General features: G+C 43.3%; 2 protein-coding genes across 6 annotated transcripts; both read left to right on the top strand.

Moving 5' to 3' along the window:
• Window positions 1-826: 826 nt before the first annotated feature.
• qng1 (Q-nucleotide N-glycosylase 1) lies at window positions 827-6670 on the top strand. Of its 3 annotated transcripts, none has more exons than XM_035785001.2 (5): window positions 827-950; window positions 2332-2600; window positions 3397-3618; window positions 6025-6220; window positions 6299-6670. In XM_035785001.2, exons 2-5 carry the CDS (start codon window positions 2337-2339, stop codon window positions 6526-6528), a joined length of 912 nt encoding a protein of 303 aa, XP_035640894.1. In that variant the 5' UTR covers window positions 827-950; window positions 2332-2336; the 3' UTR covers window positions 6529-6670. The 3 variants fall into 3 exon arrangements, with proteins under 3 accessions (XP_035640894.1, XP_035640892.1, XP_035640895.1); XM_035784999.2 differs by having other exon boundaries at window positions 2332-2673; window positions 3362-3618; XM_035785002.2 differs by lacking the exon at window positions 827-950 and having other exon boundaries at window positions 2527-2673.
• A 229-nt stretch (window positions 6671-6899) lies between these two features.
• LOC118394032 (kinesin-like protein KIF27) lies at window positions 6900-26684 on the top strand. 3 transcript variants are annotated; one of them, XM_052461266.1, is made up of 15 exons: window positions 6900-7314; window positions 7432-7743; window positions 8002-8211; window positions 8415-9343; window positions 9455-9598; window positions 9740-9910; window positions 10013-10182; window positions 16219-16349; window positions 16435-16556; window positions 19940-20002; window positions 20225-20398; window positions 20552-20767; window positions 20855-21064; window positions 23486-23684; window positions 23776-26684. In XM_052461266.1, exons 2-15 carry the CDS (start codon window positions 7446-7448, stop codon window positions 23949-23951), a joined length of 3213 nt encoding a protein of 1070 aa, XP_052317226.1. In that variant the 5' UTR covers window positions 6900-7314; window positions 7432-7445; the 3' UTR covers window positions 23952-26684. The 3 variants fall into 3 exon arrangements, with proteins under 3 accessions (XP_052317226.1, XP_052317225.1, XP_052317224.1); XM_052461265.1 differs by having other exon boundaries at window positions 6901-7155; XM_052461264.1 differs by having other exon boundaries at window positions 6901-7743.
• Window positions 26685-27279: the final 595 nt, after the last annotated feature.

The raw sequence follows: 27279 nt of genomic DNA, 5'->3' as shown, positions 1-27279 counted from the left end.
AAAGTGCCGGACAAAGGCAAAACACAGGACTGTCCGGGACAATCCGGGAGAAGTGGTCAAATACCATTTTACAATGTTAGGTGTATGTATGGTATCTCTAGTGTTAGACTTTAAATACACTCCAGAATCAATCATGCTTAATGATTTTCTTAATGTGTTGGTATCCCCCTGCGCCTGACCCTTGCCCTGCTGTAGCTTGAGAAACTGACTTGTCTTATGAAAATTAAGTCTGACCGAACCTGCCGACTCAGTTTAAATAGGATGCTGCAGGGTGGGACGTTGTCATAAAGAATGATCAATTGTTTTTAGGCTACGTGCAGTACACGAACGGTTTTATTTAAAAATTGCAATGTAGTGGAGGTCCAGGAACAAAATTATCACGGTCACCACACCTCGTCTAGACCTTTAGACACAATCTTTCAAATTTATGTTCATGCTTACTTCACTGTTGTAGAGTCATAGCCTATAGCAGCAAAGGGTTTCATGTGACTTTTTAAAATTTTTGACATATAGCTGACTTTAGTGTAGTGGTGGCGCAATAGTAGATATGTGGTGCCAAACTAAACAGCACCATCTTGTTTCACTTTACTGATAAAATAACGAATCAATTACTAAACTAATGAATAAAAAAAAACGGGTCACAAAACAATTACGGTAAGAGTCCATTTGGATTAGGAACAACAAACTGACACAGCATGTCCTTTGGCACTGTAATGTCCTCGGAAACAAAAGATACCGGATCTGAGGAAATCGTTACAAGCTACCTCTTTATTTTTCCGCATTCGTCTGACATAGGCTCTAATATAATTGGTTGATGTTGCTTTAACGTAAGCAAATGAGCCACATTGATTTGTTCAATGAATGACAGACCGGATATAGACCTATCGCTCCACGCCCATTTTTTTTCTTTTTTCTGTCTGCCGCTACTTCAGCCAAGTCCTAATGTCCAGGTAAAGCCAACTAACTACACAATTGGTCATGTTTAAAATAAAAATAAAAAGATGTATCGTCGTGGACAACGGTTGATTTCCTTGAACCTTTAACTGATAATGTTTAATTTATCAATCTAGTAATATTAAATTCGATATAAAGTACAGGCGTAACGTTACAATATAGCCTATATAGTCAACATAGAACGTAGAAACTGATGTAGAATGAACAGTAACGACGCATTTCACATGCAGGGTAATTTTGCCGCGTTCACAACAACTGGGAACTCGGAAAAATACGAGGTCAAATCATGACGTTAGTGATCTTCAGGTCGGAGCTCAAAATAGAGGCCCGAGATCCCGAGTTGAATGACCGTTCAAATCGATTTTCCCAGTCGGAGCTCATTTTCTTCAAGCTCCCAGTTGATTTGAACGTGGCATTACTTGCATGAAGTCCAGTTATGACAGTTTACTCGTTGTCCTTGTCACAGTGAACTCATGCTGCCTTCATAACCAAATGGAAAGGTGGTAATTACCAGTTGTAAAGTCCTAATACCAGTTGGATGCATTCACATGTTTTGAACTTGTTGACAAATGCTGATTGGCTAATGAACAACAAGCTGTGTCAACAATCAACTGAAGTACAGCTATCATGCTTGTAAACAAATTTTAACCATATGAATAGATTGCTTTTTATAAATTGTGTTTTGTTGCATTTAACTGTGGAAAATTCTGTTATCAAGGTAATTTCCCTAGTAGGTGAAGTCAGGTCAGCATGTAGGAGAAGTCTCGGAGTTTAGGGATGGATGATGCCCCACGCAAAACAACTGGGAAATCTCTGACTTTTGACTTCAATGCGTTCAAGACAACTGGGATCTCATGGAAAGAAATCTGAAGCTCAGAGTTTCCGACCTGAAGAATCCAGTTGTCTTGAACGCACCATGAGTTTCCCACTAGTAATTACAAGTTGGAGGGGCGTTCAAGTGGATTTTAGTCGTGTATAGTAAATACAACCTTTCCACATGGTTATGAACGCAGCATTAGTTGTATAGGACTATACTGGGCTATATATAGCATTTGAGTCATTCAGGGTTGTGGTTTTTCCATTAAAGATGTACATTTGTTTTTCCCATAAAAAGAGGGAAGCGCGAGCGTGACTCAACATCAATCAATCCAATGTATTTTATAAAGCCCCTTTCTTTTTACAAACATAGCAGAGTGAAGGTGGTTTTGAACAGGAGACTACCATGTATGCAATGCTGGTGTTATGTCCCAGTCTCTAAGTTTTATTTGAGAACATTTTAATTTGTCGTGATATGGTGTACCTATTTATGTAGAGCGAGGGGGTGAGAAGTGCAACATTGAACATCGAAGATCATGTGACTGGTCTTTTTATTTGCAGTGCTGATGGAGGCCCCACTGCCCCCCCGTGAGTCTGGCCGGTTCGTGGTGGAGCACAGTCAGGATGTGTTTGTGGAGGAGGAGGGCGTGCGGAGGGTAGCGGAGATGCTCTATGCCCTGCGGAAGAGCGAGGACCTCACAGCCAGTGGGTGGAAGAAGGCCAACCCCTTGGCCCCCTCCCCAACCTCCGATCATGCCCTGAACTGGGTGTTTGTAGTCGACACAATGAACTTCTCCTTCTGGCCCGAACGGGAGGACCAGCAGTGTGAGGTGACGTACCGTGGGACCACCTACTACGGTTACATGACCCTCTGTGCTGCCATCACCAGAGCAATGGAAGAGGGTAGGAAGGGACAATATCCAGATTTTCATACCGTTTCTGTACCATATGTACTTATCGGAAGTGCACACAAGGGGCGCTATAAAATGTTTCTTTACACACAAACAATTTAGGCAACAAGGATCTTGATCCAGAAGGGGAATGAATGTATCTCCTGTAACCAAGAAGCTTGATCTTGACATCTAGCCACTTAGCTGGGAAGTTAGCAAACCAAATGCATAGCTGGAGCCCTGAGCTGGATATCATTTAACACATCTTAGAGTTCTTATACTTGTACTTAACCTGCAGTGGCGTCGCACACAATCCCTCAGCCCCCGCGAAGCGGGGATGCCCCAACCCCCCCCCTCCAAAAAAAACTATAAATAAAGGAAACGGTATTAAAAATATCGGTATATTTCGAAATACCCCGTTAAACGGTAGACCGCCCAAGCCTAGAAGAGGGTGAGCGCTACAGCCCTATATCTCTTCTGTCTAGGGCTGCCTGTCCTCTCATGCACACACTGCTTTGTGCTGTTTGCTTGTACACCGTTATCGTTTGCAGAATGCATGCATGATAAAACCTTTGAAGTAAATTACACTCTTGCCTGTTCTAAAAATTACCGTTCAGTCTTCTTAACACATTTTCAGTCACATTTCCAATGACCTATTGTCCATCTGAATGCAGCTAATCAAGATAGCATGCCCTCTATAGGTATTCCCATCACAGAACCGTCCTATTTCTCCCAGATGAGTGTTGAGGAGTTGGGCCGTGTCTTGCGCTCTGATAACAACACGCCCATGCCCATGCTTGAGGAGCGTCACCGGGTCCTCACAGAGGGGGGACGTGTGCTCCTGCAGCACGGCGGGAGCTTCCGGAGCTTCATAAGCCCTGCCGGTAGAGATGCGCAGAAGATGGTGGAGCTCATTGTAGACAACCTACCCTCGTACAGGGACGAGGCCACATACAAGGTCATACACAAAACACAACCTCTTCAACATAACGTAGGGTGAATTTAGAATAACTGGGACACTTTTTGCATTTCTGTCTTCTGTAACCTATCCAACATATTAGCCCATGATACATTTCTGAAATACTCAAGATGTTTCCTAATCTCACACGTATTTTATTTTACATTTGTCATTTAACAGACATTCTTATCCAGAGCAACTTGCAGTTAGTGCATTCAGAGCAACTTAAGATAGCTAGGTGGGACAACCACATTTCACAGGCATAGAAAGTAAACATTTTCCTCAATGTAGCTGTCAGTAGAGCCGGAGCTGGGGGTGTCAAGTGTAAGTTCTGTTTTTTTTTTAAAGAAAGGATTATTTTAGATACGGTTTGAAGAGGTAGAGTTTCAGATGTTTTTGGAAGATGGGCAGGAACTCTGCTGTCCTAGCTTCAGGGGGAAGCTGGTTCCACCATTGGGGTGCCAGGAAAGAGAAGAGCTTGGACTGGGCTGTGTGGGAGCTGCCCTCCCGTAGGGGTAGCAGGGCCAAGGTACCTGCGGTGGCAGGTTGGGGTGTAGTGTTTGAGCATAGCCTGAAGGTAGGGATTTTTATATCCTATTCACAGGAGACATGACATACACATTTGTGTACACTGAGTCAAAACCATATTTTTTGTTTGCATTTGGTGGACTGGGATAGTAGGTTAAATAGGGACACCATTATTATAGTCCTAATTGTACCCCAATGACAATTACATTTTGTGTGATAAGGAAACATCTGAAGATTTTAGAAATATATCATGTTGGGCTAATATGTTAGATGTCTGAAGAGGTTATAAAATGTCTCCCACTTTTTCTGAATTCACCCAAATAACAGTGCTAACAAGAGTACTACAATAAATAATTAACAGTACATGGTACTACAATAACCAGAGCCCCGCCTAACCTATGTACAGGGCGTCCCTACTGGATCTCTTTCCTCCATTGGAGAAGGAAATAACACTGTCCCACTTTAGCTACTCTATGATGTCCTACTTTAGCAAGTTATGGTTGGTAAAGCGGGACAACAACAAAAAAATCACTGAATTACAAAAATGAAACATAATTTGGTAACTTTTTAATGTATTTTGATGCACCAGTACATAGTATACACATTTACATCATCATTTTGCTCAGTGCATTATTTGACAGTTTTAGAACCTTAACTTTTTTTTGTTTTGATGCACACGTCCCCCCTCTGCAGCCATATTTGATGTCACTGATCTTAACTTGTACGTTGCGGGGTGAGCTTCCTGTTTGCAGCTTGCCCTGCTTCCCTCTGATGTCACACTTAATAAAGTGATGTGATTTTGATCTTGTGGTTTCTCTGCAAGGGCTTAATACCCAAGACATAAACGCATCAGGATTAAGCTGTCCCAGTTAATAGGATGACCCACTCATTCCAAATTCACCTTGTGTAGAGAGTAAGAGCACAAATGTGCCTCAGGTGCTGTAAGATTAATGTGGAAATGGTGCCATGTGGAAGCAAGGGTTAAAAATGTGTTTCAGTTACACACAATGTCCCTAGTCTAATATCAGCCCTAGCGATGTAAACACAATGTCCCTAGTCTAACATCAGCCCTAGCTATGGAAACACAATGTCCCTAGTCTAACATCAGCCCTAGCTATGGAAACACAATGTCCCTAGTCTAATATCAGCCCTAGCGATGTAAACACAATGTCCCTAGTCTAACATCAGCCCTAGCTATGGAAACACAATGTCCCTAGTCTAACATCAGCCCTAGCTATGGAAACACAATGTCCCTAGTCTAACATCAGCCCTAGCTATGTAAACACAATGTCCCTAATCTAACATCAGCCCTAGATATGGAAACACAATGTCCCTAGTCTAACATCAGCCCTAGATATGGAAACACAATGTCCCTAGTCTAACATCAGCCCTAGCTATGGAAACACAATGTCCCTAGTATAACATCAGGGTGTGTGTACACTAGTGGAACAGCTGTTACAGTGCCTTTCCAAATCATGTCCAATCAATTGAATTTACCACAGATGGACTCCAAGTTGTAGAAAAATCTCAAGGATGATCAATGGAAACAGGATGCACCAGAGGTCAATTTTGAGTCTCAAAACAAAGGGCCTGACCACTTACGTAAATAAGGTTTTCAGCTTTTTACTTGTAATAAATATTCAACAATGTCTAAACCTGTTTTTGCTTTGTCATATTATTGGGTATTTTGTGTAATGAGGAAAACAATTATTTCATACATTTTAGAATAAGGCTGTAACGTAGCAAAATGTGGAAAAGTCAAGGGGACTAAAGACTTTATGAATGCACTATGCATGACTATGGTTAATATGTTCATGGTGAACGCAGTCTCTGTGTGAACGTGTCTTGTCAACTGAATTGTCTGTGTGTCTACCTCAGGGAAAGAGGATTTCACTCTACAAGCGAGCTCAGATTCTGGTGGCTGATTTTTGGGGCATCATGGAGGCCAGGGTAGAGGGGGACATGCCAAACCTGGACATCCTCACCATGTTTGCTGACTACAGAGTACCACAGGCCCTGGTCTACCTGGGGGCACTACGCTACTCAGACACCCTGATGGAGACATTGAGGAACGGTTAGTCTTTACTCCCCTCTATGCTGTGTGTGTGTGTGTGTGTGTTGGAACCTCCTTTGACCCTCTTCTCTCTCTCAGGTGAGTTGCTCAGCTCAGGCGACAGGAGAGAGGTGGAGATTCGTGGCTGCTCTATCTGGTGTGTGGAGAAGATCAAGGCACACTTGTGGAGTCTGGTTGAAGATCGAGATGGCCAAAGCTGCAATATCAACTCTGCCATCATTGACTTTTATCTCTGGCCTTATGCCAAACAGCACCATAAAGAGATGGCCCACATTCCCATACACCACACACGCTGCATATATTACTGAAGTCCTACACAGAGAAACTATTTTTGTGATTCAAAAAAATTATAAATGATTTCCGGTCCTTAATGTTTAACTTTATACAAAGAACTTTGGCTTTGGATCTCTGGCTGAGGATGACCATACTAAGAATAAAATATAGCCAATATTTTCAAGACTATCACATCTCTTTCTTTCCACATGCTTTTACAGATGGACAGGGGGAAATGTAAAATAAATAATTGAATAAAGATTCTTTGCCTGCAGCAGCACAACCCCGCCATAGAGCGGGGCTGTAGCAGCGGATTGTGTGTTTTACAACAAGTGTCTTTTCTTGGACAGAAAGCGTGAGCTTCTTTGACTTATCGGTGGTATCCCATGGCAACTGAGAGACAACAAAACTGTTTTCACTAGTTACTACAGCCTCAAAATCTATCGTACAAATTCAAGAAAACAAAATGAGCTTGGTCTTAATTTAAGGTTAGGGTCAGACAATGTTAGCAGGATGGTGAAAGTTACAGAGTTAGGTTTAACATCCAATTTCAAGAAGAGAGTTTGTAGAAATAGGCGGGGTTTATGACTTTGTGGCTGCAGTAACTAGTGACGACAAAAAAACGGCCATAAGTCAGCGGAGAAGAATAACAAAAGCAGACGGTAAGATTTATGGAAAACTAGTTAACTACAGTAATTAGCGAACTCGGTAATCAAGGGTTAGTTGAAGTTTAACGTTGTTTCAAATACTGTTAAACAACGCCATATGCCAACTTTACGCTTCACCGTCGAAAGTGCGAGAAAGTCGTGGTTGCTGAAGAAGTGAGCAAGTTAGACTTTTTTCTGTAAACATGCCTTCTTCAGGGAAAGGCAGTGAGTGTTTGTGTTAAACTCCATAGAGGTAAATACAGTGACTGATTTTGTTTATAATGTTACCAGCGTCCTGTTTGATCATGGGAGAAGTGTGTGTGCGGGTTGCGGTTCGGATCAGACCTTTGCTTCCAAAAGAGGTGCTACGCAATCATCAGGTGTGTGTGCGCGTGGTGCCCGACAGTGCCCAGGTGATGCTGGGAGGCGACCGAACCTTTTCTTTTGACCACGCCTTTGGACCGACTGCATCGCAGGATCAGTTTTACGAGTCATGTGTCAAACCTCTGGTGGCATCCCTCGTTGACGGCTACAATGCTACAGTGTTCGCTTACGGACAAACCGGTTCTGGGAAGACGTACACCCTTGGCGGGGGACATGTTGGTAAGTTAACAGTATGAGCTTATCTGTACACTTTGACACCAAGTGCATTGAGGGATGATGATGTTCGGATATTAGTCCTTGAATAATCTCCTACCACTACGATTCTGAACTGAACTGAGCTGTCACTGGAGCAGGAGGAACACCTTAGGCAAATGCAGAGAAGTTTATGATTATAGGCCACTTTTTATTATCAAACTCTGCTTTTATGTTTTTACCATGGAACTTGCTCTCCCTCTGTAATACTTGTACCCTTGTTAGCATCTCTGGTGGAGGAGGAAAGTGGGATCATTGGTCAGGTTGCAGCAGATCTGTTTGTGCTCCTGGGGGAGAGGGCTGCAGACGTCAGGTCTGCAGCAGATGTGAGGGTGTCCTACGTGGAATTGTATCGGGAGGAGCTCAGGGACCTGCTAGAGCTCCACACCGCACACAGAGAGCTGCACATCAGAGAGGACGACAGGGGCAACACAGGTAACACTCCTCACTGTCTGTGCTAGGGTGTGTGTGTGTGTGTGTGTGTGTGTGTGTGTGTGTGTGTGTGTGTGTGTGTGTGTGTGTGTGTATTCAGAATGACAGAATTCAATGTGTTTTACAGTGTTGATAGAGGTTATACTGAGGCTGGTGGTGTGAACATACATGCTGTATGGAATCTGACTGAAATTAATGTGTTTCAGTTGTGGTGGGGGCCAGAGAGACTGTGATTACCTCAGCTGAGGAGTTGCAGAGCGTCCTGGAGGCTGGCAATGCCCTGAGACACACTGGCCCCACTCAGATGAATGAGCGCTCCAGCCGCTCTCACGCAATTGTCACCGTGCAGTTGACTCAGCATAACCACGACGACGGCTCTGTCCGCTTCTCTAAACTCCACCTGGTGGATCTGGCTGGGTCGGAGCGGGCTGCGCGCACTGGAAACACAGGCCTGCGCCTCAAAGAGTCTGTCCACATTAACACCGGCTTGCTGGCTCTGGGCAACGTCATCCGTGCACTCTCTGACCCCCATCGCCGTGGAAACCATGTGCCGTACCGTGACGCCAAGATTACACGCCTCCTCCGGGACTCACTGGGTGGCTCCGCCCACACACTCATGGTGGCCTGCGTCAGCCCCTCCCACCACAATGTCACGGAGACGTTGAGCGTGCTGCAGTTTGCTTCACGGGCACGCCACGTGAAGAACCAGCCTGGGTTATGTCCTGCCAGGGCATGTCCGGGCTGGCAGCCTGGAGAGGCTCGTGTGGAGGAGCTGGAGCAGGAGGTCCAGACTCTGAGAGAGGCACTGCGAAAGAGGGATAAGACAGGGGGAGGGGTCTTTATGACTGACAGCTCCGAACAGACCCCTCAGGAAGAGCGTGACCAAAGGGGTGCGGGCCTAGTGGATGAGCCCCAGTACTACTGCCTTGCACAGGATGCTGCCTTTATATTGGAGGAGCTCCAAAGTTCCACCCTGAGTCCTGCTCTGCAGCACCGCTTGCAGGAATGGCTGGGGAGACACGAGGAGCTTAGCCACTCCTGCCACACTGACCACCAGCACCCTGTGGGGGACACAGGGGACAAGCCTCACCACAACACTATCCTCCAGCTCAGACGAGAGCTCAGAAAGTGCCAGGTAGTGGGCTCTGTTTCTCAGCTTTTTCCCCTCAATATTATCTATTTTTACACCGTATTCTAACTAGAGGTATGAATTGTAACTCTCTCTCCTACTCCTTTCCTCCATCAGGATAATCTGGCTATAGACGAGCAGGTGTTTGACCAGAGGGAGGCAGAGCTGCAGCAGGTGCAGAGGCAGGTGCAGACTCTGCTACAGGAGAAACAGAGACACCTCCAGTCCTTACAGGAGGAGAGGGAGCACAGACGCAAACAGGTAAGGAGAGAGAGAGAGTGACACATAAATTCTGAGCTGTGCTGGAGGATAACGAGAAATGGAGAAACATAGAGGCAAAGATAGAATTGGGCATTTCTGCATTGGTTGACAACTGACGCTTTCCGTTGTTTGAGTGTGCAGAGCGAGCAGCTGGTAGAGCAGCAGCTGTTAATCAATCGTCTTCGTGGTGACCTCCTGACCTCCAGGATGGCATCCTCGGGAGCCTCGCTGGAAATCGGCGCTTCTGAGAAGTCTGCGAAGAGACCTCACAGTGTTCCCCTGATCAGCCAAGGCCATTGTGGTACAAGGCAGGTTCGTGTCCAGAGCAATTGTGTGTGTGTGTGTGTGTGTGTGTGTGTGTGTGTGTGTGTGTGCGACAATGGCTAAGTTTGTCTTTGTCTGTCTCTTATGCAGATCCACACTAGTCCTCCGGCCTGTTCGTTGGAGAGGGTGATGGCTGCCTTTAAGACCCGCAGTCAGCTGCTTCTGGCACAGATAGAAGAGAGAGACGAGGTCATCTGCCCACAAAGAGAACAGGAGGAAGTGGAGGAGGAGGAGGATCAGGGGGGGAGTAAGGGATTCAGGTGAGAAAGACTGATATAATAATGTAATGCTGCTTTTAGACTGTAACAGCTGTTCCACTAGTGTACACACACCCTGATGTTATACTAGGGACATTGTGTTTCCATAGCTAGGGCTGATGTTATACTAGGGACATTATGTTTCCATAGCTAGGGCTGATGTTATACTAGGGACATTGTGTTTCCATATCTAGGGCTGATGTTAGACTAGGGACATTGTGTTTCCATATCTAGGGCTGATGTTATACTAGGGACATTGTGTTTACATAGCTAGGGCTGATGTTAGACTAGGGACATTGTGTTTCCATAGCTAGGGCTGATGTTAGACTAGGGACATTGTGTTTACATCTCTAGGGCTGATGTTAGACTAGGGACATTGTGTTTCCATAGCAAGGGCTGATGTTAAACTAGGGACATTGTGTTTCCATCGCTAGGGCTGATGTTAGACTAGGGACATTGTGTTTACATCGCTAGGGCTGATGTTAGACTAGGGACATTGTGTTTACATCGCTAGGGCTGATGTTAGACTAGGGACATTGTGTTTCCATATCTAGGGCTGATGTTAGACTAGGGACATTGTGTTTCCATAGCTAGGGCTGATGTTAGACTAGGGACATTGTGTTTACATCGCTAGGGCTGATGTTAGACTAGGGACATTGTGTTTACATCGCTAGGGCTGATGTTAGACTAGGGACATTGTGTTTACATCGCTAGGGCTGATGTTAGACTAGGGACATTGTGTTTACATCGCTAGGGCTGATGTTAGACTAGGGACATTGTGTTTCCATAGCTAGGGCTGATGTTAGACTAGGGACATTGTGTTTCCATAGCTAGGGCTGATGTTAGACTAGGGACATTGTGTTTACATATCTAGGGCTGATGTTAGACTAGGGACATTGTGTTTACATATCTAGGGCTGATGTTATACTAGGGACATTGTGTTTCCATAGCTCGGGCTGATGTTAGACTAGGGACATTGTGTTCACATATCTAGGGCAGATGTTAGACTAGGGACATTGTGTTTACTTATCTAGGGCTGATGTTAGACTAGGGACATTGTGTTTCCATAGCTAGGGCTGATGTTAGACTAGGGACATTGTGTTTACATCGCTAGGGCTGATGTTAGACTAGGGACATTGTGTTTACATCGCTAGGGCTGATGTTAGACTAGGGACATTGTGTTTCCATCGCTAGGGCTGATGTTATACTAGGGACATTGTGTTTCCATAGCTAGGGCTGATGTTAGACTAGGGACATTGTGTTTCCATAGCTAGGGCTGATGTTAGACTAGGGACATTGTGTTTCCATCGCTAGGGCTGATGTTAGACTAGGGACATTGTGTTTACATCGCTAGGGCTGATGTTAGACTAGGGACATTGTGTTTCCATAGCTAGGGCTGATGTTAGACTAGGGACATTGTGTTTCCATCGCTAGGGCTGATGTTAGACTAGGGACATTGTGTTTACATCGCTAGGGCTGATGTTAGACTAGGGACATTGTGTTTACATATCTAGGGCTGATGTTAGACTAGGGACATTGTGTTTCCATCGCTAGGGCTGATGTTAGACTAGGGACATTGTGTTTCCATCGCTAGGGCTGATGTTATACTAGGGACATTGTGTTTCCATCGCTAGGGCTGATGTTATACTAGGGACATTGTGTTTCCATCGCTAGGGCTGATGTTAGACTAGGGACATTGTGTTTCCATAGCTAGGGCTGATGTTAGACTAGGGACATTGTGTTTCCATATCTAGGGCTGATGTTAGACTAGGGACATTGTGTTTCCATCGCTAGGGCTGAAGTTATACTAGGGACATTGTGTTTCCATAGCTAGGGCTGATGTTAGACTAGGGACATTGTGTTTCCATAGCTAGGGCTGATGTTAGACTAGGGACATTGTGTTTCCATATCTAGGGCTGATGTTAGACTAGGGACATTGTGTTTACATAGCTAGGGCTGATGTTAGACTAGGGACATTGTGTTTCCATAGCTAGGGCTGATGTTAGACTAGGGACATTGTGTTTCCATAGCTAGGGCTGATGTTAGACTAGGGACATTGTGTTTCCATAGCTAGGGCTGATGTTAGACTAGGGACATTGTGTTTCCATCGCTAGGGCTGATGTTAGACTAGGGACATTGTGTTTACATCGCTAGGCTGATATTATACTAGGGACATTGTGTTTCCATCGCTAGGGCTGATGTTATACTAGGGACATTGTGTTTACATATCTAGGGCTGAAGTTATACTAGGGACATTGTGTTTACATATCTAGGGCTGATGTTATACTAGGGACATTGTGTTTCCATATCTAGGGCTGAAGTTATACTAGGGACATTGTGTTTCCATCGCTAGGGCTGATGTTAGACTAGGGACATTGTGTTTCCATAGCTAGGGCTGATGATTGACTAGGGACATTGTGTTTCCATCGCTAGGGCTGATGTTAGACTAGGGACATTGTGTTTACATCGCTAGGGCTGATATTAGACTAGGGACATTGTGTTTCCATAGCTAGGGCTGATGTTATACTAGGGACATTGTGTTTCCATCGCTAGGGCTGATGTTATACTAGGGACATTGTGTTTCCATCGCTAGGGCTGATGTTATACTAGGGACATTTTGTTTACATATCTAGGGCTGAAGTTATACTAGGGACATTGTGTTTACATATCTAGGGCTGATGTTATACTAGGGACATTGTGTTTCCATCGCTAGGGCTGAAGTTATACTAGGGACATTGTGTTTACATATCTAGGGCTGAAGTTATACTAGGGACATTGTGTTTACATATCTAGGGCTGATGTTATACTAGGGACATTGTGTTTCCATCGCTAGGGCTGATGTTATACTAGGGACATTGTGTTTCCATAGCTAGGGCTGATGTTAGACTAGGGACATTGTGTTTCCATCTAGGGCTGATGTTAGACTAGGGACATTGTGTTTCCATAGCTAGGGCTGATGTTAGACTAGGGACATTGTGTTTCCATCGCTAGGGCTGATGTTAGACTAGGGACATTGTGTTTCCATAGCTAGGGCTGATGTTAGACTAGGGACATTGTGTTTCCATCGCTAGGGCTGATGTTAGACTAGGGACATTGTGTTTCCATCGCTAGGGCTGATGTTAGACTAGGGACATTGTGTTTACATATCTAGGGCTGATGTTAGACTAGGGACATTGTGTTTCCATCGCTAGGGCTGATGTTATACTAGGGACATTGTGTTTCCATCGCTAGGGCTGATGTTATACTAGGGACATTGTGTTTCCATCGCTAGGGCTGATGTTAGACTAGGGACATTGTGTTTCCATAGCTAGGGCTGATGTTAGACTAGGGACATTGTGTTTCCATATCTAGGGCTGATGTTAGACTAGGGACATTGTGTTTCCATAGCTAGGGCTGATGTTAGACTAGGGACATTGTGTTTCCATAGCTAGGGCTGATGTTAGACTAGGGACATTGTGTTTCCATAGCTAGGGCTGATGTTATACTAGGGACATTGTGTTTCCATATCTAGGGCTGATGTTAGACTAGGGACATTGTGTTTCCATAGCTAGGGCTGATGTTAGACTAGGGACATTGTGTTTCCATAGCTAGGGCTGATGTTAGACTAGGGACATTGTGTTTCCATATCTAGGGCTGATGTTAGACTAGGGACATTGTGTTTCCATCGCTAGGGCTGATGTTAGACTAGGGACATTGTGTTTCCATCGCTAGGGCTGATGTTAGACTAGGGACATTGTGTTTCCATCGCTAGGGCTGATGTTAGACTAGGGACATTGTGTTTCCATCGCTAGGGCTGATGTTATACTAGGGACATTGTGTTTCCATCGCTAGGGCTGATGTTATACTAGGGACATTGTGTTTCCATCGCTAGGGCTGATGTTATACTAGGGACATTGTGTTTACATATCTAGGGCTGATGTTATACTAGGGACATTGTGTTTCCATCGCTAGGGCTGATGTTATACTAGGGACATTGTGTTTCCATCGCTAGGGCTGATGTTAGACTAGGGACATTGTGTTTCCATAGCTAGGGCTGATGATTGACTAGGGACATTGTGTTTCCATCGCTAGGGCTGATGTTAGACTAGGGACATTGTGTTTACATCGCTAGGGCTGATATTAGACTAGGGACATTGTGTTTCCATCGCTAGGGCTGATGTTATACTAGGGACATTGTGTTTCCATCGCTAGGGCTGATGTTATACTAGGGACATTGTGTTTCCATCGCTAGGCTGATGTTATACTAGGGACATTTTGTTTACATATCTAGGGCTGAAGTTATACTAGGGACATTGTGTTTACATATCTAGGGCTGATGTTATACTAGGGACATTGTGTTTCCATCGCTAGGGCTGAAGTTATACTAGGGACATTGTGTTTACATATCTAGGGCTGAAGTTATACTAGGGACATTGTGTTTACATATCTAGGGCTGATGTTAGACTAGGGACATTGTGTTTCCATAGCTAGGGCTGATGTTATACTAGGGACATTGTGTTTCCATCGCTAGGGCTGATGTTATACTAGGGACATTGTGTTTCCATAGCTATGGCTGATGTTAGACTAGTGACATTGTGTTTCCATCGCTAGGACTGAAGTTATACTAGGGACATTGTGTTTACATATCTAGGGCTGATGTTAGATTAGGGACATTGTGTTTCCATATCTAGGGCTGATGTTAGACTAGGGACAGGGACATTGTGTTTCCATATCTAGGGCTGTTTCCATCGGGCTGATGATTAGACTAGGGACATTGTGTTTCCATAGCTAGGCTGATGTTATACTAGGGACATTGTGTTTCCATCGCTAGGGCTGATGTTATACTAGGGACATTGTGTTTCCATATCTAGGGCTGATGTTATACTAGGGACATTGTGTTTACATATCTAGGGCTGAAGTTATACTAGGGACATTGTGTTTACATATCTAGGGCTGATGTTATACTAGGGACATTGTGTTTCCATCGCTAGGGCTGAAGTTATACTAGGGACATTGTGTTTACATGATGTTAGACTAGGGACATTGTGTTTCCATAGCTAGGGACATGTTATACTGTTTGTTTCCATCGCTAGGGCTGATGTTAGACTAGGGACATTGTGTTTCCATAGCTAGGGCTGATGTTATACTAGGGACATTGTGTTTCCATCGCTAGGGCTGATGTTATACTAGGGACATTGTGTTTCCATAGCTGATGTTATACTAGGGACATTGTGTTTCCATCGCTAGGCTGATGTTATACTAGGGACATTGTGTTTCCATCTAGGGCTAGGACTGATAGGGCTGATATAGGGACATTGTGTTTCCATTAGGGACATTGTGTTTTACATATCTAGGGCTGATGTTAGATTAGGGACATTGTGTTTCCATATCTAGGGCTGATGTTAGACTAGGGACATTGTGTTTCCATATCTAGGGCTGAAGTTATACTAGGGACATTGTGTTTACATATCTAGGGCTGATGTTAGACTAGGGACATTGTGTTTCCATAGCTAGGGCTGATGTTAGACTAGGGACATTGTGTTTACATAGCTAGGGCTGATGTTAGACTAGGGACATTGTGTTTCCATCGCTAGGGCTGAAGTTATACTAGGGACATTGTGTTTCCATAGCTAGGGCTGATGTTAGACTAGGGACATTGTGTTTCCATAGCTAGGGCTGATGTTATACTAGGGACATTGTGTTTCCATATCTAGGGCTGACAGTGAGGACTTTTGAAGAGCAGAATCAACAACCTCTGCATAATCAAATCAATTGCTCTGTGAGAAGATGTTAACCGTCAAAGGTGTAAACCCATGTTCATAGTTAGCCATTGTTTTGTAAATGCCCTGGCCCCAAATCAGAGCAGGTCCACTGAGGCCATGGCCCAGTGAGTCCCAGGAGCCGGGCCGTGGAGGTGGAAACACGAAAGTCTGAGCCTTTTTGGTAAAACACTGGGGTAAAACCTCAGTGGAAATGTACCAAAATATCCTGCCTCTGGGTTATGTCATTGTTCTGCTTCCTTAAGACAAAATACTTATTTAATTTTGATCTATATTGCAGGCGCTCTATGAACCGCACATGGACAAGCAGACCGAACCCAGTCTGTTTTAACCAAAACCAGACGCAAAATACTAGTTTGAACCAGATTCAGGATGGGCTCCAGTTACCTCAACTGTCAAAACTCCCTACAGGTAAATACAGTGATATGACACTTTAAGAGTCTTATATTTCCTGTAATTTCTGTTTCATTGCTAAGCCCGGCCTGTGCTTCCGTAGAGCGAGAGGAGCGCAGAGTGAGGCGGAGTCAGACGGTGAATCTACAGCGCCTACAGCAGGTGGAGACACAGAGCAGGGCTAGCCTGCAGACCAGTGGCTCCAGGGATCAATACAGGACCAAGGTCAGTGCTAACAATACAACATTCTGAGAACATTTTATACAGCACTCATAGAACAGTCATAAAGCATTTATACAGCACTCATAGAACAGTCATAAAGCATTTATACAGCACTCATAGAACAGTCTTAAAGCATTTATACAGCACTCACAGAACAGTCTTAAGGCATTTATACAGCACTCATAGAACAGTCATAAAGCATTTATACAGCACTCACAGAACAGTCATAAAGCATTTATACAGCACTCATAGAACAGTCATAAAGCATTTATACAGCACTCACAGAACAGTCATAAAGCATTTATACAGCACTCATAGAACAGTCATAAAGCATTTATACAGCACTCATAGAACAGTCTTAAAGCATTTATACAGCACTCATAGAACAGTCATAAAGCATTTATACAGCACTCACAGAACAGTCATAAAGCATTTATACAGCAGTCACAAAGCATTTATACAGCACTCATAGAACAGTCATAAAGCATTTATACAGCACTCACAGAACAGTCATAAAGCATTTATACAGCACTCATAGAACAGTCATAAAGCATTTATACAGCACTCACAGAACAGTCATAAAGCATTTATACAGCACTCATAGAACAGTCATAAAGCATTTATACAGCACTCATAGAACAGTCATAAAGCATTTATACAGCACTCACAGAACAGTCATAAAGCATTTATACAGCACTCATAGAACAGTCATAAAGCATTTATACAGCACTCATAGAACAGTCATAAAGCATTTATACAGCAGTCACAAAGCATTTATACAGCACTCATAGAACAGTCATAAAGCATTTATACAGCACTCACAGAACAGTCATAAAGCATTTTGGTCTTTCTATAAACTAGGCTACCAGTGAAGATTTCCTATACTGGACAACAAAAATAATATTTTTTTCATGCCATTAAGTTAAGATATAAGGGGGATCATAGATATATTAATTAAAATTCACGAGTTGATTTAAAACCTATGTTTAATCCTTTGTCATGTTTGGTGTCTTGACGGATTTGTCCAAAATCTCATCTATCCGATCTATCCTGGATGGATAGAGATCTCAGAAATGCAAATTTAGTGACGTATGTTACGGGGTGAAAACAGTTTATGGGCACACAAATCCTGAATAATAAATGCAATTGCCAAATCGAGTCATTTTACCTGGATTCTTAACCTAAATTAATACTGTCATTAATGTGCTTCTTTAATAATGATGCATAATACTTGTTGGATACACATTTGGTGTCCAGTTGATTAGTTATGCTGCGCTATTTTCACACATCATCAGATGATCTAAGAAGGAATTTTCCAAATGACAGTCAAGTTATGAACAGCGGTTGTGATAGTGCATGCGATGCAACAACAGCCCAAGAACTGGAAAAAGGGTGTTCATGAGGAATATCCAGAATATTTTGGTGTCTCATTCGTTATGCATTTGAAGACCATTGTGCCTGGATCCATGTTAGATCTAATTTCCCTCGCGACTTGATGTTGATCATCTGTTGTAGTCTGCTCAAAAATTCAAGTACTGGAATAGGTTTACCTTCATAATCAGACAGTTCCTCAATTTGGTGCTTGAAAAGTCCTTTAATTATTGTTGCCAAATTGTAAGTTATTCTGTTCCCTTATAATTTTCTGTGATTTCATTTTTTTAATCCGTTCTTGTGAGAGATGGGGCCACTTGTTTGTTTCCCGACGCGTCAGTTGATGAGTGACGACAGCATCTAATATTGGCTTCAACTTGCCTTTCCATACAAATCCTTACATCAAAAAAGGAACCTGGTTTTTGGTCACTTTATAAAAATAGTGATGGTGAGATTAATGCTACCGCTATTCATGGCTGATTGTGTGTGCCTGCGTCAGCCACATAGGCTGCTGAAAAATCACCATCCATGCATCCAATCTATTTAGTCAGGCAATGTCCACATTATTCTCACATATTTTAGAATGTCATAATCATTTCAATATCAATGCATTGGGAAGGCCTAAAAATGGCACTATTTTTATAGTAAATGTTTAAGGCCTATTTTATTTGGGGGTGTTCTATAATGTATAACATAGATGTCCTTTAAAATTATAATTAAGTGCTTGAAAATGTCCCTGAAAAGTCTTTGAATGTGACTTGCCAGTGTCTCTATGAACTCTGCTTAAAGGGTGTATAGTCCTGACCTAGGTTGTTTTATAGGTGGACTTCTAGGGCAATTTGCATATATTCACTTTTATTCCTCTAAGTAAACGTGGAGCTGCATGAAAATCATTTATTTATTGACCATTTAAAAAAAAAAGAAGTTTTATCCCACTGTCAAACGTTGGCCCCATTTTATTTATAGCGATACCCATTCAAGGAGCGTTAATACAGAACTCCTGTTGACATCAGACTCTCAGTCCTTGCATCCATGTACAGTTGAAGTCGGAAGGTTACATACACTTAGGTTGGAGTCATTAAAACTCGTTTTTCAACCACTCCACAAATTTCTTGTTAACACACTATAGTTTTGGCAAGTCGGTTAAGACATCTAATTTTTAATTGTTTACAGACACAGTGATTTATAAGTGAAATAATCTATCACAATTCCAGTGGGTCAGAAGTTTACATACACTAAGTTGACTGTGCCTTTAAACAGCTTGGAACATTTCAGAAAATTATGTCATGGCTTCAGAAGCTTCTGATAATTGACATAATTTGAGTCAATTGGAGGTGTACTTGTGGATGTATTTCAAGGCCTACCTTCAAACTCAGTGCCTCTTGCTTGACATCATGGGAAACTCAAAAGAAATCAGCCAATACCTCAGAAAAAAATTGTCGACCTCCACAAGTCTGGTTCATCCTTGGGAGCAATTTCCAAACACCTGAAGGTACCACGTTCATCTGTACAAACAATAGTACGCAAGTATAAACACCATGGGACCATGTAGCCGTCATACCACTCAGGAAGGAGACACGTTCTGCAAATCAATCCCAGAACAACAGCAAAGGACGAGCATTTTAGTGGACAGAATTGAAAAAGTGTGTGCGAGCAAGGAGGCCTACAAACCTGACTCAGTTACACCAGATCTGTCAGGAGGAATGGGACAAAATTCTGGGAAGCTTGTGTAAGGCTACGCAAATTGTTTTACCCAAGTTAAACAATTTAAAGGCAATGCTTACAAATACTAATTGAGTGTATGTAAACTTCTGGTCCACTGGGAATGTGATGAAAGAAATAAAAGCTGAAAGAAATCATTCTCTCTACTATTATTCCGACATTTCACATTCTTAAAACAGTCCCATCCTTCAGCCTTATAGCAAACCAAGTGGTGGGGCTGCCATTTTGTATTTCAAATGTAGTAATGTGCATGTGAACAGCATGCTAAAGGGTTTGATGCTGCTGTGTTGCAGGACCTGGGGACAGACAACATGGCTGTCTTTCAAAATGGAGCCTGTAAAGACTCGGAGGAAAAGGTGAGCCTACATGACATCTGCAAATGATCACAGGTTTAGGTTCGGCTGCCCCTCTCTGCACAATGTGTTTATTATGTCAAAAAAGGCAATTTCATTGTTCACCATGCAGTCATGGTGATTCCTTAGATCTCATTTGTATATTCAACATAGTTTAAAATAGTCAAATTATGTTTGTGCTTTGAAATGTGGATGTGATCGTTTTGGCCGTTTTACGATGCCTAGCTGTCTGAGAGACGCACGTGGCTGGAGCAAGAGGAGGAGCGTGCTCTGCAGAGGAGGAGGGGCCTGCAAGAGCTGGAGGAGGAGCTGAGGCACAGAGAAGAAGTGCTGCAGCACCGAGAGGCCTGTGTCCAGGAGAGGAAACAGCTGCAGATCAAGAGGCTCCGCTCCAGCCAGGTAAACACAGAGCGGGGCATAGAAATCCAAAGTATTATATTGAAAACCCCCCCCCCAAAAAACGTATATTATATTTTTGTGTAAGTTAAGGCATTCCAGTGTTGTTATCTGATATTGAAAGTGCGTGTGGGTACGTTCATGTGTATTCCTCAGGCTCTGAGTCAGGACTTGCTGCGAGTGTCGGCTCGTCTGGGAGCTTTGGATCAGGAGCTGGAGGAGAGAGGAGGTGTAAGGAGGAGACTGTCCTCCCCGGCAGCAGGGCTGTGTGGAGTGTCTATGGAGGAGCTGCTGAAGGAGAGGGAGAGCCTGCGTCTGAGGAGGGACACCCTGGACAGACAGCTGAGAGACGGCAGGGTGCTCACGCCAGAGGTGAGCTCAATGTTCACCACCTTCCTTCCGACTGGGTGTCATTCTGACTGCAGCGGGCTGATCAATGGTGTGTGTGTGTGTGTATAGGAGGAGCATGCTCTGCTGCAGTTGGAGGAGGCCCTGGAGGCGTTGGATGCTGCTGTGGAGTTTAAGAATCGTTCCATCCAGGAGAGACAGAGTGAGCTCGGGGACACATCTAACCCCGCCCATGGAGACGAAGACGATGACATCATGAGGGCGCTAAGGGAGCTACCGCTTCCAGAGGCCTCTGCACTGTTGGTCAAATACTTCAACAAGGTCAGAGTCCCAACACACACACACACACTCACAACAAACTACTTTGAGCGACCAAACTAAATCCAAATAAAATTTTATTGGTTGCATACACGTTTAGAATATGTTATTGCAGTGCCTATCCGACCAGAGCCTATTCATCTCCAAAATGCAAGATCCCGCTGCTGGATGAGCACATGACTGTGTTTCTGCAGGACATGAAAAGCCACACCAAACTACCGTAATTCACTCATTTTCGTAGGAAGGAGGTTACATGAAGAAACTTTTGACCATTGGCGAGCGATACTACCAGAGTTGTGCAAAGTTCAAATCGTATGCCAATGAAATGCGCAACATACAACTGATGTAGACCTTTAAGTAAAATGCTTACTCACGAGCCCCTAACCAACAATGCAGTTTAAAAAAAATATGGATTAGAATAAGAAATACAAGTAACAAGTAATTAAAGAGCAGCAGTAAAATAACAATAGCAAGACTATATACAGGGGGGGTACCTGTACATAGTCAATGTGTGGGGGCACCAGTTAGTTGAGGTAATATGTACATGTAGGTAGAGTTATTAAAACTATGCATAGCAGAGAGAACAGTCTATGACTAGGGTGGCTGGAGTCTTTGACAATTTGTAGGGCCTTCCTCTGACACTGCCTGGTATAGAGGTCCTGGATGGCAGGAAGCTTGGCCCCAGTGATGTACTGGGCCGTTCCCACTACCTTCTGTAGTGCCTTGTGGTCGGAGGCCGAGCAGTTGCCGTACCAGGCAGTGATGCAACCAGGATGCTCTCGATGGTGCAGCTGTAGAACCTTTTGAGGATCTGAGGACCCATGCCAAATCTTTTCAGTCTCCTAAGGGGGAATAGGTTTTGTCGTGTCCTCTTCATTACGGTCTTTGTGCTTGTACCATGTTAGTTTGTTGGTAATGTGGACACCAAGGAACTTGAAGATCTCAGCCTGCTCCACTACAGCCCTGTCGATGAGAATGGGGGCGTGCTCTGTCCTCTTTTTCCTGTAGTCCACAATCATCTCCTTTGTCTTGATCACGTTAAGGGAGAGGTTGTTGTCCTGAGGTCTCTAACCTCCTCCCTATAGTCTGTATCGTCGTTGTCGGTGATCAGGCCTACCACTGTTGTCATCGGCAAACTTAATAATGTTGGAGTCGTGCCTGGCCATGCAGTCATGAGTGAACAGGGAGTACAGGAGGTGACTGAGCACGCACCCCTGAGGTTCCCCCGTGTTGAGGATCAGTGTGGCAGATATGTTGTTACCTCCCCTTACCACATGAGGGCCGCCCGTCAGAGAGTCCAGGATCCAGTTGCAGAGGGAGGTGTTTAGTCCCAGGCTCCTTAGCATATTGATGAGCTTTGAGGGCACTATGGTGTTGAACGCTGAGCTGTAGTCAATGAATAGCATTCTCACATAGGTGTTCCTTTTGTCCAGGTGGGAAAGGGCAGTGTGGAGTGCAATAGAGATTGCATCATCTGGGGATCTGTTAGGGCGGTATGCAAATTAGAGTGGGTCTAGGGTTTCTGGGATAATGGTGTTGATGTGAGCCATGACCAGCCTTTCAAAGCACTTCATGGCTACGGACGTGAGTGCTACGGGTCGGTAGTAATTTAAGCAGGTTACCTTAGTGTTCTTGGGCACAGGGACTATGGTGGTCTGCTTGAAACATGTTGGTATTACAGACTCGGAGAGGTTGAAAATGTCAGTGAAGACACTTGCCAGTTGGTCAGTGCATGCTCGCAGTACACGTTCTGGTAATCCATCTAGCCTTGTGAATGTTGACCTGTTTAAAGGTCTTACTCACATCGAATGCGGAGAGTGTGATCACACAGTCTTCCGGAACAGCTGGTGCTCTCATGCATGTTTCAGTGCTATCTGCCTCGAAGCGAGCATAGAAGTAGTTTAGCCCGTCTGGTAGGCTTGTGTCACTGGGCAGCTTTTGGCTGTGCTTCCCTTTTGTAGTCTGTCATGGTTTGCAAGCCTTGCCACATCCGATGAGCGTCAGACTTTGCTTTGTGATAACCAATCGGGAGAGGGAGGTTCTCACTAGCCTAGTCAGCTTTGAGACTGTACTGGATAGTGGAACATGCTATTATGCATGCTGTTTTGGATAAACATCTACAAAGGGAGAACTCGGTGATGCCTACAACAAAGTGGTATCTGGTCGACAGTACACTGCATTAGAACCCTCATTTGAGGAAAGGCTGGGATTGAGATTTTAAGAGTTTGAAAAAGGTTTGGCTCAGAAGTGGGACTGGTTCAAGAGATGATGATGATAAATATACATTTAATTTGTATAGTGCTTTTCATGTCAGAGTAATCTTCAAGTTCTACGTAGGCCAAAATAAGACATCCACTACACTCCTAACCTTCCGTTAGCCTCCTAAACTGGCAAATGTTGAAAGCATTCCCTTGGCCCCTCCAGGTGGTGTGTCTGAGGGAGTCAGAGCAGCGGCTGCAGCTGCGCTGTGAGGAGCTGGAGCTGCAGAGTGGAGAGCAGGAGGCAGTAACCAGGGAGATGGAGGCAGCTCTACAGCGCCTCACTCTGGACACAGACCGGCGGCTCACTGAGCAGCATCGAGAGCACCAACATAGCATACAGTTACTACTGCAACAGTGCCGAGGTCCGTGTGTGTATATGCATCAATGTGGTAAATGTTTGAGTGTGGTATTCCTGCCCTAGAAGAACACTGCTAATTTTCTGTTTGTGTGTAGAGGGTGGCTCAGGGAACAGTGGTCAGGCGGTCCAGGCTAGGCTGCAGCAGCTGGAGAGAGACCTGTTCTTCTATAAGAACTCCAGTCGTGAGCTGAAGAGGAAGCTCCGAGAGCTGGTCACCAAACCCCCCCCAGGCTCCAGACCTGCAGACCCAGGGCAGGAAGGGGGCCAGTGATGGAGCAGGGGACAGCCCCAGCCTGCAGACTCCCAGAGTGGAACTGGCCCCTGTCCGTCTGTCCCGTAGGGAGCTGAGGCAGCTCTCACCCTCTGACCCCCGAAGCACTAGGGTGCGCTCTACCATGAGGGCCAGCAGAGGCTCATTCCAGGAGGACTCCATTGAAGTGCCCAGAAACACTTACTGACCAGGAGGCTCGAGCACATATCAACCACTTTTTCCATTCGTCCACACTGATCTGGAAGAAGAGGTCAGGTGAATCTAAGTCAAATAAGATCAATGTGGATGAAGGAGAGGAAGCAAGGAACAGAAGCCACTAACTGTGAAACTGTTGACACGGCAACTGATTCCACGGAGTGAAAACCCTCTCTGCACTTTACAGCACTAAAGTCTGACTGAATTGCACTTCAAACTGCAGACTCATCAGTTAGTCAGAGATAGATGAGCCCACAGCTAAATGGATATCAAAATAATGTGTATTAGAAATGTGTTTTTTATGTTTAAATTATTTTACTTTTAAATATGTCTTTGTTTATAAGACAGTGTGTTGGCCGTGTTCTAGACCCTCGGGCCACTCCAAACTCTAAAGCAAGCCACTGGTCATTCATGCAGTATAATTTAGCTGTGATTTACTCTTTCTTTGTGTGTGGTTTTGGTTATTTAAGTGTTGAACAACTGTTGCCATCAAATTGATTGGATCAAACCTGTTAATTTGCATGATTCACCAATTCGATCTACATTTGTCTTTGCAGACTCCTGTTTAATGTTAAAGGTGCTACTTGCAATAGTAGCACCTGCTGTCCAATGGTCATTTTAATTACTAGTACGCCATTGATTCTTGAAAAATATAACTTATACATGTATATAACTAATATATTGGTCTAATATCATATTCCCAAAAATGTTAGTCTGATCTCAGTTACCATGGCTGACACACAAGGCTAGTGATCCACCACCACCCCTCAAACAGTTTTTGTGGCAAAACAAAAAGCTTAAGGATCCAGTAGGCCTCAAAATAAAATAAAATAAAATATATATTCAAACGTCATTCTTGTTGGAGCCGTAATTCATGCCTGTGTAATGTAGTTCTCAAGATGAGATGCAGAAATAAAGCTACATTAGAAAGGCAATTGGAAAAATACATATACCATTTAATATATATATAGTTGGAAGTTTACATACACATAAACTCAGTTTTTCACAATTCCTGACATTTAATCCTCGTAAGAATTCCCTGTCTTAGGTCAGTTAGGATCACCACTTTATTTTAAGAATGTGAAATGTCAGAATAATAGAAGAGTGATTTATTTCAGCTTTTATTTCTTTCATCACATCCCCTATGGGTCAGAAGTTTACATACACTCAATTAGTATTTTGTAGCATTGCCTTTAAATTGTTTAACTTGGGTCAAACGTTTTGGGTACCCTTCTACACGCTTCCCACAATAAGTTGGGTGAATTTTGGCCCATTCCTGCTGACAGAGCTGGTGTAACTGAGTCAGGTTTAGGGCCTCCTTGCTCACACACGCAATTTCAGTTCAGTCCACAAATTTTCTATGGGGTTGAGGTCAGGGCTTTGTGATGGCCACTCCCAATACCTTGTCTCTGTTGTCCTTAAGCCATTTTGCCAAAACTTTGGAAGTATGCTTGGGGTCATTGTCCATTTGGAAGACCCATTTGCGACCAAGCTTTAACTTTCTGACTGATGTCGAGATGTTGTTTCAATATATCCACATAATTTTCCTACCTCATGATGCCATCTATTTTGTGAAGGGCACCAGTCCCTCCTGCAGCAAAGCACCCCCACAACATGATGCTGCCACCCCCGTGCTTCACGGTTGGGATGGTGTTCTTCGGCTTGCAAGACTCCCCATTTTTCCTCCAAACACAAAGATGGTCATTATGGTCAAACAGTTCTATTTTTGTGTCATCAGACCAGAGGACATTTCTTCAAAAACTACGGTCTTTATCCCCATGTGCAGTTGCAAACCGTAGTCTGGCTTTTTTATGGCAGTTTTGGAGCAGTGGCTTCTTCCTTGCTCAGCGGCCTTTCAGGTTATGTCGATATAGGACTCGTTTTACTGTGGATATAGATACTTTTGGACGTGTTTCCTCCAGCATCTTCACAAGGTTGTTCTGGGATTGATTTGCACTTCGCACCAAAGTACGTTCATCTCTAGGAGACAGAACACGTCTCCTTCCTGAGCGGTATGATGGCTGCGGGGTCCCATGGTGTTTATACTTGCGTACTATTGTTTGTACAGATCAACGTGGTACCTTCAGGCGTTTGGAAATTCTTGGATGAACCAGGCTTGGCAGATTTCTTTTGATTTTCCAATGATGTCAAGCAAAGAGGTACTGAGTTTGAAGGTAGGCCTTGAAATACATCCACAGGTACACCTTCAATTGATTCAAATGATGTCAATTAGCCTATCAGAAGCTTCTAAAGCCATGACATCATTTTCTGAACATTTCCAAGCTGTTTAAAGGCACAGTCAACTTAGTGTATGTTAACTTCTGACCCACTGGAATTGTGATACAGTGAATTTATAAGTGAAATAATCTCAAAACAATTTTTGGAAAAATGACGTGTGTCATGCTCAAAGTAGATGTCCTAACTGACTTGCCAAAACTATAGTTTGTTAACAAGAAATTTGTGGAGTGGTTGAAAAACGACTTTTAATGACTCCAACCTAAGTGTATGCAAACTTCCGACTTCAACTGTATGTATGTATGTATGTACATATATATATATATATATACTGTACACATACAGTATATACATACGCATACATACATATATATATATATATGTGTGTGTACAGTGTATATATACTGTGTACATACATGTGTGTATATATATATTATATGTATACATATATATACTGTACACATACAGTATGTGTATATATATATATATATACTGTGTGTGTGTACATATATATATACTGTGTATATATATATATATATATATATGTGTGTATATATATATTATATGTATACACAGTATATATACTGTACACATACAGTATGTGTGTGTATATATATATATATATATATATTATATGTATACACAGTATATATACTGTACACATGTGTGTACAGTATGTGTGTATATATATATGTATATATATAATATATATACACATATATATATTATATATATATACACACAGTATATATACACTGTACACATACAGTATATATATACACATACTGTATGTGTACAGTATATATATATATATATATATACTGTATGTGTACAGTGTATATATATATATATATATATATATATATTGTACACATACAGTATATATATATATATATAT

This window comes from Oncorhynchus keta, chromosome 14 (genome assembly GCF_023373465.1).
Source record: "Oncorhynchus keta strain PuntledgeMale-10-30-2019 chromosome 14, Oket_V2, whole genome shotgun sequence".
In the NCBI taxonomy this organism is placed as follows: domain Eukaryota; kingdom Metazoa; phylum Chordata; class Actinopteri; order Salmoniformes; family Salmonidae; genus Oncorhynchus; species Oncorhynchus keta.
Note: the sequence above shows the minus strand (reverse complement) of the source record. Positions and strands in the feature narration are given on the sequence as shown.

Excerpts from the sequence above, each read along its gene's own strand:
- LOC118394032 (XM_052461264.1), top strand. The coding sequence starts at position 7,422 with ATGTTACCAGCGTCCTGTTTGATCATGGGAGAAGTGTGTGTGCGGGTT. Across the intron at positions 9,344-9,454 it reads GAGAGCTCAGAAAGTGCCAG|GATAATCTGGCTATAGACGA; the intron begins GTAGTGGGCTCT and ends TTCCTCCATCAG. Across the intron at positions 16,557-19,939 it reads GGGATCAATACAGGACCAAG|GACCTGGGGACAGACAACAT; the intron begins GTCAGTGCTAAC and ends GCTGTGTTGCAG.
- qng1 (XM_035784999.2), top strand. The coding sequence starts at position 2,337 with ATGGAGGCCCCACTGCCCCCCCGTGAGTCTGGCCGGTTCGTGGTGGAG. Across the intron at positions 2,674-3,361 it reads CACCAGAGCAATGGAAGAGG|GTATTCCCATCACAGAACCG; the intron begins GTAGGAAGGGAC and ends TGCCCTCTATAG. Across the intron at positions 6,221-6,298 it reads GATGGAGACATTGAGGAACG|GTGAGTTGCTCAGCTCAGGC; the intron begins GTTAGTCTTTAC and ends TCTCTCTCTCAG.